We start from the raw sequence: 16,549 nt of genomic DNA on the forward strand, positions 1-16,549 counted from the left end.
CCGGCTGTCGGAGGGGGCGTCATCTCCCTGGCAGACCTGAGGACCATGTCGTCTGTTCCTCTGATCTGGGCTGGTCTGGAGTCTCAGCCCGGACGCCTCCCCACCGCAGCCCACATTCTCCCGGGTCTCAGCAGCAGGAATGAGCTCAGCTCAGGCCAAGTCTTTGTTGAGGGTCCAGCTACAGAAAGGCCGGAGTGGATCTGAGACTGCATACGGATTCAAGTGCCAAGAGCCTTCATCTTCTAGATGCTTCCGTGGAATGATGCAGATGAAGAGTTTTGATCGCAGGGCGATTCCCATCCCTTTGTAAGACGGAGAGCGGTTCTTGTGTTTTAATACTTTGTTTACATGAAAATGTATCAGCTGAGAAGCTTTTGTGAACAAGTGTCAAAAACTGAAAAGGCACTTTAAACTTTAACTTACACTTTAAAGCGAGAGATTCTGCTGATCCCTGATGCGCCTGCTATCTTGTAGATGTTATACCTCTGCAATTCTCATATTTTTCCATGTAAAGAATAGAATGATTTTATTGTGCAGTTAGCAAGTACCAAAATTTAATTTTCACATATCCCATCCTGTTGTCCTATGAGACACACAGATATAAAAATGAGAGCATAGCTTTGGGTCAGATATTTGTCTGTGGGATTTGAACTCACAACCTTCCAAATACAGGCACAGACTGCTAACCCACACTGTTTCTTCTGAGATATGTTTGCTAAGGCATGCCTGACTTGTTATTGTACTGAAAGAGGGTTTTTTCCCCAGTTGTCTGTCTGATGTGTTCATCCAAAGCACCTTATACTAGAGGGAAGAGCAATTTGTGTATATTGTTCAGGATTTGAACCCATGACCTTAGCTTTAGCAGTACAATGCTTTTCTCATTGCACTACATCCAGAGCTTTATGGGGCAAATCCCTTTCGAAGTAATAGGAGTTAGGTTAGAATAAGGATATTTGTTAGGTGACAATTCAGGGGATTTAATGGGAGTGTAGTGAGGGTTTGACAGCAAGTGGTGGAAGCTTCATGCCCCATCCTGGTCACAGCAAACATTTAAATGGCGTTCTGCCCCCAAAATGGAATGAAGCCTGTTGACCATCTGCTTGCTACTGCTTAAGAGATATTCATGCCCTGAGTTGTTCTCCTGCCATTATATACAGACCATGAACTGAGGAAGGTCAGTCAAGACTGGAGAAATGGCGACTGCAATGGTATGGGTTGCCAGGTAGGAGAAGGAGGACTCAGCCTTGTACGCTTGTCCTCCCTTCAACTCCTCCTGACCTTTTACATTCTGTCACTACTGTTTGTGGATCATCCAGCCGTTCATGTTCTGTTGTATTTAGGAAGAGAAGTGCTGGATCATTCTAGGGTCAGAGACCAAGGTCAGCCTCATCCCTGAAGCAGTTGGGGTTTTGATCCTTCTTTAACAGCACAACTGTGTTATGATTATTCTGATGGCTAGATGATTTAAACCCACAAACTTCTGGAGAGGCCTTAACCTAATCAGCCACACAGAAGGTGTGGTCTGTTCATTTAGTTGAATCCATTGACTTGTTCGTAAACTAATACATCATGGTACAATTTCACACATAATTTAATTTGAATTTTTGTTCAATTCAGCGTTTGCGTTTTCATCAAGGTTGCTATAAATATGAGAGGTGGTGTTATGCAGATACCCTACATGTATCCATGTCTGCTGGGATGTCCCCATGGCAACAGGTGTTGTAGTGGTGAGGGATCCAGTCACCAGATGGAATAGTCAGGCACCAGGTGCACTTTGCTCTTATCTACTTGATGAAGGGATGCAGCCCAGATCTGTTCAATGACACCCAGTGGTACTACAGTATGAACAGGCTGTGGAACTGTAAGGTTCTCTGGACAAAAGCATTTTCCAGTTTCCAGGTGATTAAGTTGACATCTCTGACATGACTGCAGTTTTCAGCTGCGTGCTCTATGTGAGAAAAGGGATGGAGGGATGTCACTGCGAAGGACAATATCAATAAAGGTATCAGCACTCGACTGCGTTTAATGCTGCACGTCAGCACCGGGCACGCAGCAGACAGCAACGCAGCCAGCTGGCTGCCTCACTCCGAAATGCCCAGTCGACAGGCCGCCTGTTTGCATACCACTGGTGCTCATGCAGCTGTGTAAATACGAGCCAAGATCCCGACCACTATATAGCTGACGGTGTCTTAATGGGATGCGATGAAAAGACTTAATTGTGAGGGGATCTTTTTTTCCTCCCGATGTGCTGTTGAGTGTGGCGTAGCCACATTAGCTGTGTCACACCTGGCATGTGGGAGAAGATCCTTATCCTTGTTTTGGGTTATATGGTATATGGTAGGGGGGGGAGTCGTATTCTGGTCCCATTGGGTGAAGTTCCTACACTGAACTTCTCCAGCAGAAAGCAGCTGCAGAAATGCCTTCACTGATTAAGCTGGTTTGGATATAAACTGTCAGCTAAGGAACTGAAGTTTCTGGCATTACAAAGTAACTAGAAAGTGTGACATCCTGGCTTGTGCAGAAGGCCTGCCTGATCTCTTACTGCCTTCTGCAGAAGGCCTGCCTGATCTCTTACTGCCTTCTGCAGAAGGCCTGCCCGATCTCTTGCTGCCTTCTGCCTTGCCGGGTCTTGTTAGTGCCACCCTGGGCTGCGACCTTGAACACCGCATGCGGATGGTAAAATTTCAGCTATTTGCAGCAACTGGCTGGGCTCTTTGGCTCTGGTCTGACTTGTGAAGAACAGCGTGAGGTGGCAAGCCCCAGGGACTGCTGGGAAATCTGAAAATATTATCTTAACTGACTTGATTTACTTAAAATTTTAATGTAAAAAAATGAATTATGAATTACGAATTAATTATGACTATACCTACATGCATAAAGGAAAACTAATGATAATACCAATTGCATTAAGTATATCACAGTAATTAATAGATAGCCACCTATTCACCCATCTTCTGTCTATCCTGGTCTGGGTCCAGGGGAGTTAATATATTTCCCACTTATATTATAATATAAATTGATATTATAAATAATATATAAAGAAGTACCTTTAATACATACAATACATTCAATAACCAATATTTCGCAAATTAACTTCAATCATTTCAAGAACCTACAAAGTTTCAGTAAAACACTTGTTTTTGAACACTTCATAATACATTTATTACCTAAAATATTAATAACATGTCACAAATCCGCCCCGTAAATCCAGATTAAATCTAGGGGGAACTTCTATACGTAACTTTCGCATAAATGAAGGGCGCTCCGCTAGATGTAACCTCCATACAAATCAAGCGGGATCCGCCACATGGAATCGTTATAAATCAGGGGCGGTTACCGTCATACAAATCAAGGGGAATCCGCTAGCCTACGTGTAACTATATAAATGTAGGGTGATCGGCAACATGAAATCGTCATATAAACCAAGGAGATTTCGCTACATGAAAATGTAATATTTATCAAGTGGGAGTGGGGGGGTCCGTTACATGTGCCCTTCATATAAACGGCAATGTGCGCGTCGCTGAGTGCCCGTCTCCAGGCACTGCTGCGGTAAACGCCCCCGGGAAAGCCACCGAGGGGTTTATTATTTCTTTTTTAGCACCGGGAGGTTCTATTTCTGCTCAATGGCCGCCATCGCCGAGCTGTAACTCGGTTGTGGAGTCATATGACCCGGTGCTCATTCCCGGGGCGTCTCCGGTGACAGACGGAGCGCCACCGCCAGCGCGCGCGCTCTCTCTCTCTCTGTCCGCCCCGCGCCGTGCACAGCCCGGCCGACGATGCCAAACGCTGCCGCTCGCACTGGATGTTACTGAAATTAAGGTCCAGAAAGGGGACAGCCATGCCGGAGGAAAAAGGTAACCAGCCCCGTCGTGCGATGACATTGTGGATTACCTGCCGGAAAAGGGGGTAACTGATGCGCAGCATTTCTATGCGGCGCTTCTGATAAACTTTCTTTTTTCCAACTGGGATTAATAGCAAAAATAATGAGACAATCAGTATTATACGGAAGTAGGTGCTCCTTAAGCCGTATTTGATGGTATTTCTTCATAAAATTGCCTGTTGTATGTCGTTGTATATGCCGCATTTTGTAAGCTGCAGAACATCCTCAACAGAATGAATGGAAGGGTGGATGGATGGAAGGGTGGATGGATGGATGGGAAAAAACATGTGTTGCTTAACGTGTAGCACCAATGAATATGCTATAGTGACATGGGTGGACATTTTGGTATTACTATTTACAGTGATGGTATCCTGTTACTGAAGATATACTTTAGTTATGCGTGTGTAATTGTGTATGTATGTGTTGTGTGTCGTGTTGCCATTGGACACATGCTGGAATTCGGGGTGGGGGGGGGGGGGTGGGGGTGACATGGCATGGCTATCACAGAGTCTGTTTCGGGAGGCACCAACATCAGAACATTCCTGCTTGCCCACCTGCCCTCCCCAACTTGTCAGTATGAGGGTTCACTGTGTGTCTGAGGATTATGGACACTAGGGGGCCCCGTGACACGAATGCGGGAGTGACAGTTTTCTAGGGGGCCCTTGAAGGGTAAATTGAGTGCATGTGCTGTAAATACCAGCACTGCGATGCATGGCTTTGCTGGGTAAGGCTACAGGGATGGGGGCTGGGGGGGGGGGGGGGCACGCTGGAGGGACAGATGGTTGCCCTGCAGGTGGGCGAGTGGTTCCAAGGCGTGTGCACCCAGGGCGTGACGCCGGAATCACTGCGATGGTGCCTTCCCCGCTCAAGCTGAGGAAACGAGCGTAGCTCCCTGAATGTAATGGCACACCGGTGCGATAAATAATGCAGCCTGTTCAAGGATGGAGAAGCTCTGTGGTGGAGCTCCGTCGCTGATCCGCCGTTTCCGTGGAAATGTTGAGTCGCGCTGGACAGGAAGTGCCTCCCCCCCCCTCACCCCCGAGCGATAATGCCGGACTTGTCCGTGGGCCATCTTGTACATTCTGGTATCCTCGGCGAGCTTTGGATCGCAGCTCTTCTGCTCTCTCGCTGAGGTACCGGCGCAGTTTGTGCGCTGGGGCGATTTCGCTGTAAGCCTCTCATTAGCAATCTGCAGGCCTGTACAGATTCACCCAAGGACACGGTGTGGCCAAGTAGGCCAGAGGTCGCTGGGAGATTCAGCTGGCGTGCGAGTGCTGGCGATAACGCGTCGCTCCGCGTTCCGATCCCGTCATGATCATCGTGGTGTCACGTGCTGATGTCACGCGACGTTGCTTCGGTTCGAGGAGAGTGAACGTGCTCCCTCCCTCCTCCATCACATTAATGAGATGTTTGTCTGCTGTCGGCACTCAAGAGTGCTGCTCGAGGGAAGTAGCTGAAATGCCAACTTCTCTGAATACAGACAGTTCGTCAATATCAACAGGGAAAGTCGGCCAATCAAATGGAGCAGAGAGGTACAAGCCTCTTCTTGCTTCTGTTGCATTACAAGGAGAGATCTTTGCCCAGCCGCGGGGTATACATCTATTCCAGGTTTTTATTTACAGGTGGTTCTTTATTTAGCTGAGGCAATCTGGCCCCTGGTTAAATATGCTGGTGACCATTAACATATTAATTCCTTCCATAAAACTCTACAGCTTATTGGCCTTAAGTCCAGTTACTTAACTCACCAACACCCAGTGTTACGATCACCATTGTTCCTCAGGCACAGAGCTACAGGACCAACAGACACACACCGACACACGGTTCCCTGTAATGATTCCAGCCATATCCACAAATTGTCATGTTCAGTTGCTAAAAAATCTCTGCTTTGCAGTGTGCGCTCTTCTGTTCATTAGTTTCCTTCGAGTACAATCGTCTGTAGTTTTATGTATGATGAGCAAAATTCCACCACGCCGGTAAGAAGGGCGGAATGTGCTACTTGTTCTTGCTGTCAGAAGCCAGGCTGAGGGATCCTTCTTGGAATGCCGAGGAGTGGTACGGAATCTCCGTGGGTTGAGGCGAGATCCTATTATTAGGTGCTGGAGTCTGAAATAGAGGCCACAGGCCTCTGCTGCTTATGTACAGGGCTTGTGCAGAAAATCATGTGATCAATGGATCCCAAGTGACCTTTAGTCACAACAGGTTTCTTCACTGAGAACCCTGTTGGATGCTGAGGTGATTGGCAGAATCCTACGTTTGGTAATCCGGCTCATCCTGACATCTCTACGGCTTCCTGTATCAATACCAGAATCCACTGCAGCTCTACACTCTTAACTATTTATCTTGTAGGTTAAAAGTCTTTAACTAATTCAGATCTGCTCCTCCACTGTTTGAGAGGAATCTGTGTCACTTATTATCTCTGCAGCTGAATGTGAGCGTCAAGGACTGGAAAAAAACAACCATGTCAAAGTACTGTCGCTGAAATTTTAGGATCCTTCCTCTACAGAACATTGCAGGTAACCCTTAGCAACGCGGCAGTGAGCTAATAGATGTTCTGTGCTAGGCTGTTGTCAACAAACATTCTCAGGCATTCCCTGCTGACAGGAAGTGATACACCGGATCTCTCTCCTTCTAAGGGAAGTGACAGAAATGCTTCAGGGTTCTGTCCAAATGAGGCCAACACATCCAGCGCATGTGTGCTGCACTGCTGACCCTCTTCTGTACAGAAAGCCCCATTGGTTTTATGAACAAAGCACACTCCTTTGAAGGCTCCTTTTTTGTTTAATGAGGGTAATATTTTTCTCTGTAGTTCTCTTCGCGGTTTCGCCCGGTCCTGCTTGCCATGGCCTTTCCATTACGGCTGTGCACGCTCGCCAATCATGTAAAGAATGTCCCGGAAAACGACGCTGACAGCCAATCAGCAAGCAAAGACAAGGGCGGGCACCATGTGGCCTGGCTTCTAAAAAGCTTCAGGAACCTCGTGCCGTCCGGAGCATGCAGGACAGGTGTTTTGGAACACGGTGTTTTATCAGTTATAAATATATGTGCGTATCTCTTACTTCACATCCCACATTCCCTGGCTTTTTCGGGGAGTTTGAAGGTCTCGTTCATCCTTTGATCATTATTTGTGAGTCCGGTTAGTCGCCTTGGCAAAAAGAGCCAGCTGGATGGATCGAAACAAAAAGTGACTGTAATTCTCACTCCTCCGATGCCGCAGAGTTTTCCTCCATCATTGTGTCCAACCCTTCCGGCACTTCAGCGGAGAGCACCGTGCCTGAACTGGGGTTGTAAACATTCCCAGAATGCACTGCTTCCCTTTGTGTGCTGTGGTCACTCTGACCGGCTAAGGTGATGAGGTGCAGAATGTCCCTGGCAAGAATCCCGGTGATTTAGGGCACATGCTTTCATTTGCCCCTGAGCTAAATAAAGGCTATGCCCAGTCCAGGGGGCATCCAGGTAAACACCAGGCTGGTGAATGCCCCCAACCCAAAGGTGTAAAATCCAGGGAAAGAGACTGTTTGGCAATGGATTCTGCTGTACTAGAGCTGATCCCAGTGTTTAGGTCCAGTATGGACACATATTGTTATTGTAAAATCATTCTGCTGTTTATGAAATGATCACGAAGCATCATGCTATATGAAAAGAGAGAGAGAAAGCAAACCTGGGACAGTGTTCATACTGGTATGTGTAAATGCTGTAGGACGGTAATGGATTTGTCTGTGTTACTGTTCTTACTTGAGCTGCCACCATGACCCTTTTCTATCCTTTAGACTCAGTCCTGGAAGGTTTAGTTTGCTGTCCTCCCTTTAATAATCTCTGCTGTTGATCACGATAGAGTGTTGTCAGTGTATGCAGTGGTGCGTGATGGGATCGTGATAGAGTGTTGTCAGTGTATGCAGTGGTGCATGATGGGATTGTGATAGTGTTGTCAGTGTATGCAGTGGTGCATGATGGGATGGCGATAGAGTGTTGTCAGTGTATGCAGTGGTGCATAATGGGATGGTGATAGAGTGCTATCAGTGTATGCAGTGGTGCGTGATGGGTTCGCAATAGAGTGTTGTCAGTGTATGCAGTGGTGCGTGATGGGATCGTGATAGAGTGTTGTCAGTGTATGCAGTGGTGCATGATGGGATTGTGATAGTGTTGTCAGTGTATGCAGTGGTGCATGATGGGGTGGCGATAGAGTGTTTTCAGTGTATGCAGTGGTGCATGATGGGATTGTGATAGAGTGTTGTCAGTGTATGCAGTGGTGCATGATGGGTTCGCAATAGAGTGTTGTCAGTGTATGCAGTGGTGCATGATGGGTGCGCAATTGAGTGTTGTCAGTGTATGCAGTGGTGCATGATGGGTGCGCAATAGAGTGTTGTCAGTGTATGCAGTGGTGCATGATGGGTGCGCAATTGAGTGTTGTCAGTGTATGCAGTGGTGCATGATGGGTGCGCAATTGAGTGTTGTCAGTGTATGCAGTGGTGCATGATGGGGTTGTGATAGAATGTTGCCAGTGTATGCTGTGGTGTATGATGGGTTCATGACAGAGTGTTGTCAGTGTATGCAGTGGTGCATAATGATGTCACGATAGAGTGTTGTCAGAGTATGCAGTGGTGCATGATGGGGTCGCGATAGAGTGTTGTCAGTGTATGCTGTGGTGTATGATGGGTTCGCGACAGAGTGTTGTCAGTGTATGCAGTGGTGCATGATGGGATCGCGATAGAGTGTTGTCAGAGTATGCAGTGGTGCATGATGGGATCGCGATAGAGTGTTGTCAGTGTATGTAGTGGTGCATGATGGGATTGCAATAGAGTGTTGTCAGAGTATGCAGTGGTGCATGATGGGATCGCGATAGAGTGTTGTCAGTGTATGCAGTGGTGCATGATGGGGTCACGATAGAGTGTTGTCAGTGTATGCTGTGGTGCATGATGGGGTCACGATAGAGTGTTGTCAGTGTATGCTGTGGTGTATGATGGGTTCGTGACAGAGTGTTGTCAGTGTATGCAGTGGTGCATAATGGGGTCACGATAGAGTGTTGTCAGTGTATGCAGTGGTGCATGATGGGTTCGCGACAGAGTGTTGTCAGTGTATGCAGTGGTGCATGATGGGATCGTGATAGAGTGTTGTCAGTGTATGCAGTGGTGCATAATGGGATCGCGATAGAGTGTTGTCAGTGTATGCAGTGGTGCATGATGGGATCGCGATAGAGTGTTGTCAGAGTATGCAGTGGTGCATGATGGGATCGTGATAGAGTGTTGTCAGAGTATGCAGTGGTGCATGATGGGAGCTTGTACAGATGCACCATTCAGGTTGTCCTGACGTGACCGAGCTGCAGCTGTCTGATGAGCTTGTGTGAGTGAGGCAGCGGCTCAGGATTTTATTTCACTTGTTTTATTTCTCACCTTTTTTCATTTTCTGTCCCTTTCCTTCTTTTCTTTCCTTCCTTTCCTTTTGTCCTCCACGTCTCACTCTTCTCTCACCCTCTCCTTTCCTCTCTATGCCTCTTCCCTTCTCTCTTCATTACTCTCCACCCCTCCCTCTCTCCCCCTTGCTTCCTCCATCTCTCCTTTTCATCTACTGTCTCTCTTCATCCCTCCCCTTTGCCTCCTCTTCTTCCTCCCCTCTCTTAACCCCTCTGTCCTTCCTCCACTCTCTCTCACTCCCTGCCTCCCGCCTTACTTGCCTCCCCCTCTCCCTTCCTTCCTCACTCCCTTCCTCCTCTTCTCTTCTCTTCCTCCCTCCCTCCCTCCATCTCTCGCTCACTCCCTGCCTCCCCCGCCTTACTTGCCTCCCCCTCTCCCTCTCTCCCTCTCTCCTTTCCTCCCCTTCTCTTCCCCTACCCGTCCCCCCCCCCCACCCCCATGGCAGCGTTGGAACAGCAGACGGTGCACAGTCCGCTGGAGCAGAAGCAGAGTGGCTCCATCCTGTGTCACACCTGTGCGGAGCCCTGCAAAGGAGAGGCACTGCGCGTCCAGAACAAACACTTCCACATCAAATGCTTCATCTGTAAAGGTAACCCCACTCCTGACCATCTCGCAGCCAATCACGAGCCTGTCTTTATATCTTAGCCCTGCCCACTGGCTGCCTCCCAACCAATCACAAACTTTATATGCTGTTGCTCAGATCTGTTGCCTCAGACACATGCGGATGGATATGTCATTTAGCAGTTGTTTGCTCTCATTTCTAGCATCCACAGGAAGTGATTAAGCAGCAGTGTCCAGAAAACAGCTAAAAAAAGTTAAATCATAAAAACAGACAAGGAGTGTTATTGTTATTGTCGAAGGCCAATGGTGTTGCTAGGCGCCCCGGGGCTGGGCAGGCATGGGGGCTTCCTGGAGCATGGGGGCCAGTTTGTACAGCGGCTCCCAGCTCAGGGAGGAGCTCAGTCACGTCCACCCAGCAGATCAGGGTCATGTGAAAGGGAACGAAGAGGCTGCCATAGCTCGATTTATTGATTTCAAACTTGTGAATACGCTGATGCTACCAGCTCTGGCATGTAAGTGTCCTTCCCTGCAGTCTGCTGTACTTTTTCAAGGTTTGAGTCTCTCAGAAATCTACAAAAATCCCTCGTCACATTTGGGAAATACACATAGGAGACAAGTTCTACTTTTATAGATTTATCTTCTAGTGGATGATGACTCCTATCAATGTCCCGCTGAACCCGAAGGAGCTCCAGGAGACCGGCCCGTGCCTCCGGTTTAACACCCCCCTCTTTTCGCTCTGGGGGGTGTGGGCCTCGGGTGATGTAATTCCTGCTGTTCTCTCAGAGCCACCCGCAGCCTTTAGGTCCCCAGCTGGCTGCAGGCCGACGAGAGTGAGAGCAGATCAGGCGTCCACCCCCACACTTAGGCCAGATGTGTGTTTTCCTGGCCAGATGTGTGACCTCCAGGCATGTGAGGGTGTAGCCAATGGCTGCTGAAGCCTGGCTCTTTGCTGTAGGGCCTTTGTTTGACCAGTAAAACTTCTATGAACGCTTCAAGCATCAGCCCAGTCTACCGCCATCAACGTCTTGTATTTTTAGCCTGTCCGAGGTGATTTCCCGTTACTTTCAAGAATTTTGACTTAACACGGATGGCGCTGTTGCGATTGCATCTGAAGATCCTTCCTGGTCAGTAAATCTGACTGTGATTTACTTGACGGTCTTTCACTTTGTATTTTCCCCCCACAATTCCTGTGGCAAAGTGAATGAATTGCAAGTAATCTCATTTATAGCTGTGCCTGGGTCATCGAGAAGAAAGGCCAACGAAGAGAGACAATTAATTAATTAAGGCGTTTCTTTTGGCGACGGGGCTCGTTTCAGCGGAGTACTGGACCAAGTGCGTTGGCCTCCCCGTTTATGGGCAGCGACAGCGGTGTGCATCAAGGGTGACTGCTTTATACGTGTCTCTGATCTGTGGACTTGAGCTAGAGGGTGTAGCAGACGATCTCCGAAGCCCACGGCTCTTTTGTAACAGGCAGTAAAATATTGCCTTGTTTTCATTGACTTCGTGGAGGAGGCTTCGATATGCCTGTAGATGTCGGGGAATTCGACGTGTCCCAGCCTGACGTCACAGAGGCACGCGATGTAATGCGGGCCAGGGGCTTGTATCACTGCACATGCTCAGCATCGGGATTCCATCAGCACACTCTTGCCCCGCCCACACAGCCAGCCCATAACTTTATCTCCCTGTGGGGAGTCTCCACCCCAAAACAAGGCGGTTTGATTCACGTCAGGCATACAGCAGATACCAGATCCAGCTTTTTTCTGGAAAATACCAACTGGAAGTAGCTGATACTCCTATGATTTAAGTTGAATATAATGTTGATACTTCATTGTGTCATTTATACAAGTGCATAGGAATTCTTTATCTTTCACGTGGTCCATCTTGCGAGGGTGTTTCTGGAGTTAAGGGTCTTAGTTGACCATAGGATTTGAACCAACAACCTTCCAATCCCAGAGACAGAGATCTAACCTGCAGCGCCGCATGCCATCTCTCTTGGGGGACAGTGTGGTTCCTGAGGTGGCACAGTAACAGAACGGCGTGGTGAGGAAGCGCCAGGACCTCATGGGATAAGAGGTGACAGGTGCCCCTCAAGCGATGAGCTTTACTGAGAGAACAAGGGAAGACCAAACAAAAGGGGGTCTGTTACCAGGTGGTGGTCTACCTTTGGGTGGTCGTCATCCCTTATTCCCTCCCCTTCAGGTAGGGGACGCCAGTCCCTTCACTTCGCAATGACTTTTTACAGATTCCTAGTAACTGTAACATACACAGACGTGTGACGTCTAATAGGCCTGCGTGTGCGTCTGTATGCGCAGTGGGAACAGATTGGCGTTTATAGCCAAGAGGTGGTGTGTGGCTCTGCTGGTTAGGAGGTCTGGAGTTTGCGGGCTTAAATCTCATGATCAGCAGAGTGATGTCACCATTGGTCCCTAGAGCTGGGCCCTTAGCCTCATTTGCTCCTGGGACTGTCTGACTCTGCTTCCTCAATTGCACATCACTTTGGATAAAAGCATCTCCTAAATAGATGTAATGTAAAGTAACTTGATCTGTCTCTTGGATTCCTGGTACACACCCCTCGAGTGTGATTTGCTTCAGTGAGCCCCACATACACCTTGACCCCTGTAGTACACCATAGGGCCAGACATCCGGGCTGAAGCCTGATTGGTTCCTTGTGGGCAGATGTCATAGAATCCGGCCCATCTGATTGGGCGGCTCCAGCTATGCTGGCCTGTACCCCATGCTGCGGATCCCTGCAGGCTGAGGAATGTCCTGCTTCTCGGGTTTCCTGTGGGAAGGCTGGCACTGAAAGGGCTTAGGGCCGCGATTGGCTGCGTTCCTGTTACCTGAATCTGTGAGACGTCTCGCTTTAACGCCGCGTGGGAACCAAGTGTCGCAGGCCGCCCCCGGGACTGAGGCGGGTCTTTTGGCCTGCTCGTGTTACAGATCTGTGAGGGTGCGTGTATTAGCAGAAATACGGCTGGAATGATGCTGCGTTTGACCAGCATGGCACATAGCTGAAGGGGAGGCCGACAGAAGCCTGGGCGATGTTAGCCTTACACCCAGAGATGGTGTCTGATCGTGGGGAACCTGTTTCTTATACATGAAATATCAGGAGCTTCACCATGACCTTTGGCACTTGGGGTGCTGGCTAGGCATGGGCTGGTATTACGGTAATATCGTATACTGCAGTATTTTTATTAGTTTTTTTTCCTAAAATACCAGAATTGCGTTGCTTTTTAAAATACTTTTAAAATACCACACAATGCAGTGTAATGTTTGGACGGTATCACAGTATTAAAAATGAGCCCATACCCAAGCTTAGCGCTGGCTGGGTGGGGGGAGGGGGCAGGTTAGGGGTGTTGAGGTTGGTAAAATTTGCCAAGCGTGTGGGGCGGGGGTGTGGCAGTAAAGTTTCTTGCTAACTAATTTTTACCGCTGCTGAATTATGGGGGATTTCCGGGACATAGAGCATCACTGGCGAGTGTCCGGAAGCTGCTGCAGCTTTGAGGGGAGATTCCCGGAGCTTCCAGGAGAGGTGGGATGTCTGCTTGCCGTACTACACTGTGACTGCAAGTGCTTATGAGACATGGATCCCGTACTACACTGTGACTGCAAGTGCTTATGGGACATGGATCAAAATGTATACAATAAATATACACATACCTACATTTGATTATTTGATTATTCCTATATTTATTGATTTACTAATAAGTAGGGCTACCACTAACGACTATTTTTCTATCAATTAATCTATCGACTATTACCGATTTGTCGATTAATCTGAACGATTAATTTTCTTCCTAAAAATATTCAAGTAAATTTTATTTTGACAAGAACAAACTATTTGTCATCACAGACCTTTAGAAACTTGCATAAACATGCATACTGGAACCATCAATCAGCGACGAATAAACCCAGATTGTAGCTTAAACATTTTCTCAAACACTTATTCAATTTAAATTCTAAGGTAGCAGTCAGACAATTTTGTGGCTTTAATAATGAGTGTATTTAGCAGTTATCTGGACAAAAGGTATTAAAAAGCTCCCCATGCAAACAGTCATTTAATAAACGTGAATGGACAGCACATGAGGTGGTTTTGCCTCTTCTGTTGGTCCCTAATCCAGAATAGCGCCTGTGCATTTTCTCTTCAGGTGCTTGTGCACTTTCCGCAGTATAAAATCACCCTTTTGTTTTGGGATAACTCCCATAATTACATAGTGATATCAAAGGAAACCTATGTGATATCAAATTGGAGCATTTTAGAAAGCATTTTAGAAAAAACATGCGTTGATTTGAAATATTGATGCATCATCAGTGTCGACTATGTTGATTAATCGCGGCACCCCTTCTACTACGGTCGACTCGATCTACAAGCCCCATTTCCACTATTATTTCTGTTTCAGTTTCTTTTTAAGATTCATTCTGTCCCAGAAAAGGCCACACGTTCACCCAGATAGTGTCTGGGCACCGGCTGTAGAAGAGCCCTGTGCAGGACTGTAATCTGTTACTCCGCCCCCCCCCCCGCCCCCGCCCCCCTGGCCCCCCACCTGCACTGTGTCTGCTCCTGCATGCTCCAATTATTCACACCCCAGGTTGTTTTATCTGCTGTTCCACAGAGCGAATAAAAACCCGGATGTTTCTCATGCTACTTCCTTTACTGATGTTTTATTTCAACAACAAACAGACAATTAGGAGCAAACGATTTTTAATTAAAACGAAAAAGCTGCTCTTCTTAAATGTCTGTGTCAATGACAATCGACGGCCTTTCCCTCAAGTCTGGCCCGCTGGGGACCCTGGATTGCTTTTAATCGATTTCTGATGGCTTTTCCTGATGTCCCTGTCACTCTCTGTGTGATGGTGTTTAGTCACCAGCAGTGGTGTCACTGCCGTTTATCTAGTTATCGTTCTTAGAGCAGTGGTATGCCTTTTCCGTATGAGCGAGCGACTTCTTTTCCCACCGCCATCCATGTCCTGCCTGCTCTTGTCAGTCTGTTAGCTAAGAGTAACGGCAGTTCTCGTTAAGTCCAATTCGCAAGTCTTAAGATTTTATTGTCCACTTTAAACATACGAGACAACCTTCACTTGGAGGAGCAAGCGGTCAACTTCTCAGCAGCCAATGAGGGTTAAAGGCCCGCCACAGCACGAGCCAATGGGAAGAGCCATTCCATGATAAATATTAGTTGTTCTGTAGGTGGGTGATAATGATGGCCACGCCCATCGAATTCCTCTTCCAGCTGTGTTAGATCTTCCCAAATGACATTCCCGTCTAGCCCAACGAGTAGCGCAAGTACCATCATCAGATTTCTGAGACATGATAACAGATCCACGCCTCTTCCAGTACTCTGCGTGCCCAGTAACTTAATCTTCCTGAGGCAGTCGTTTTGATCCGTGAGATGTTTATTAGTTAGCGCCTGCTGTTTTCCAGCTCAACCTGGTGCTTGAGCTGTACATTCACGGGGAGCTGGTAAGTACAGCACCCAGAATCCCCCGGTTAACTTGGATGATGTCGGTGGTATTTTCGGTATGGGTAGGTTTTCCCTGCCTCTTGCGTGCCTCTTGTCTGATCTCCGGTAACTGGGCCAGGCTCCCAGCAGAAGGCAGCACCACGGTGTAAATCAGGGCCGGGTCGCATTCCCTCCCGGGGAGCGGCTCGGGCGCCCCGCCGCGCTCCGAGCGAGCCTCGCCAAAAATGGAGCTGTGTTTGTGTGTGAGGAAGTCGGCTCCAGTCGGGCCCTGTGGCATCACAGTGAAACCGACACCCGAGGCCTGGCGTTGCCAGGGTATTAGTGGCTGACGCGGAGGTCGGGGAGGGGCACCTTTACAAGCGGACCTAGAGATTGGAGTGATGGAGAGGCTCTGCTCAGGGGGATTCAGGTGACCCCCCCCCCCCCCAAGCGATGCCTAACAGTCCTACAAATGCCCCCCTCCACCTCGTCAGTCCTCAAGGCCAGCTGCATTAACGCTCTCTGCATCAGACATGACAGCGCCCCCTGCAGGCTTGCTGGCACTGCACAGCGGCGCACCTGCTGGCTGTATAAATAGCCCCTGACTGAAAGCCTGTCTCCTCTGCGGACGGGTCCCGCCCATGGACCCTCGCCGGCTCGCGTTACGGCACTGCCGCTGACACCAGGACCCTGGCATTTCCTTCAGTCACTTAGAGCTCGTAAGATAAATGGCCGCGTCAGGCTTTGTAACCGACCAATCCATGTGTCTGCTTGTGGTCCGTGTGAGAAAGTAGCTGGGGTTCCGGCTCATTCCACAAGGGTCCCTGGACAGGGCAGGGGTCCTGACTGTAATGTTCTGCCCGCCTCATTGTGTGTCTGTCGGAAAGTATGCTGCCATTTCCTGAGAAAGGCTCCGGCGCTGTTTCTATCGGAGCTGGACCCGTGTTTTCCAGAAGCAAACGTGAATAGCAGCAGGTAGCTGTTTCGTGTGGTAATCCCCCCCCCCACACACACTCACCTGTCAGTATGATTCACTCGACATCATTATACCCACGAAACACCGCAAAATCACAGATTTATTTAGTTCACATGGCTGGAACATGTCTTTATTTGGATCTTATAAAACATAAAACAAAGTGTATAAAAGGCAGGCTGATAGGAGTTCATCTGTGAGCTGCCCGTCAGTCCTCACTGATTGGCCCCCAGGGACCGGTCTGTGGAGGATGATGTCATGCACCAGCACTCTGTGTTTTCCTGGA

The 16,549-nt window shown here is 48.4% G+C and overlaps 1 protein-coding gene across 18 annotated transcripts in view; it reads left to right on the plus strand.

The window, feature by feature from the left end:
* Positions 1-16,549, plus strand: part of ablim2 (actin binding LIM protein family, member 2) — a 70,913-nt gene that overhangs the window by 15,717 nt on the left and 38,647 nt on the right. For 4 of the 18 annotated variants that reach the window (XM_072718758.1, XM_072718766.1, XM_072718768.1 and 1 more), the window contains exons 1-2: positions 3,614-3,854; positions 9,734-9,877. In XM_072718758.1, coding sequence (XP_072574859.1) covers positions 3,803-3,854; positions 9,734-9,877 — 196 coding nt within the window. In that variant the 5' untranslated portion in view covers positions 3,614-3,802. Of the gene's footprint in view, positions 1-3,609; positions 3,855-9,726; positions 9,878-16,549 lie in introns of those variants that run through there. The other 14 variants (XM_072718767.1, XM_072718771.1, XM_072718760.1 and 11 more) reach the window with 10 other exon arrangements.

The sequence above is a fragment of the Paramormyrops kingsleyae genome, chromosome 12, assembly GCF_048594095.1.
Source record: "Paramormyrops kingsleyae isolate MSU_618 chromosome 12, PKINGS_0.4, whole genome shotgun sequence".
Classification (NCBI taxonomy): Eukaryota; Metazoa; Chordata; class Actinopteri; order Osteoglossiformes; family Mormyridae; genus Paramormyrops; species Paramormyrops kingsleyae.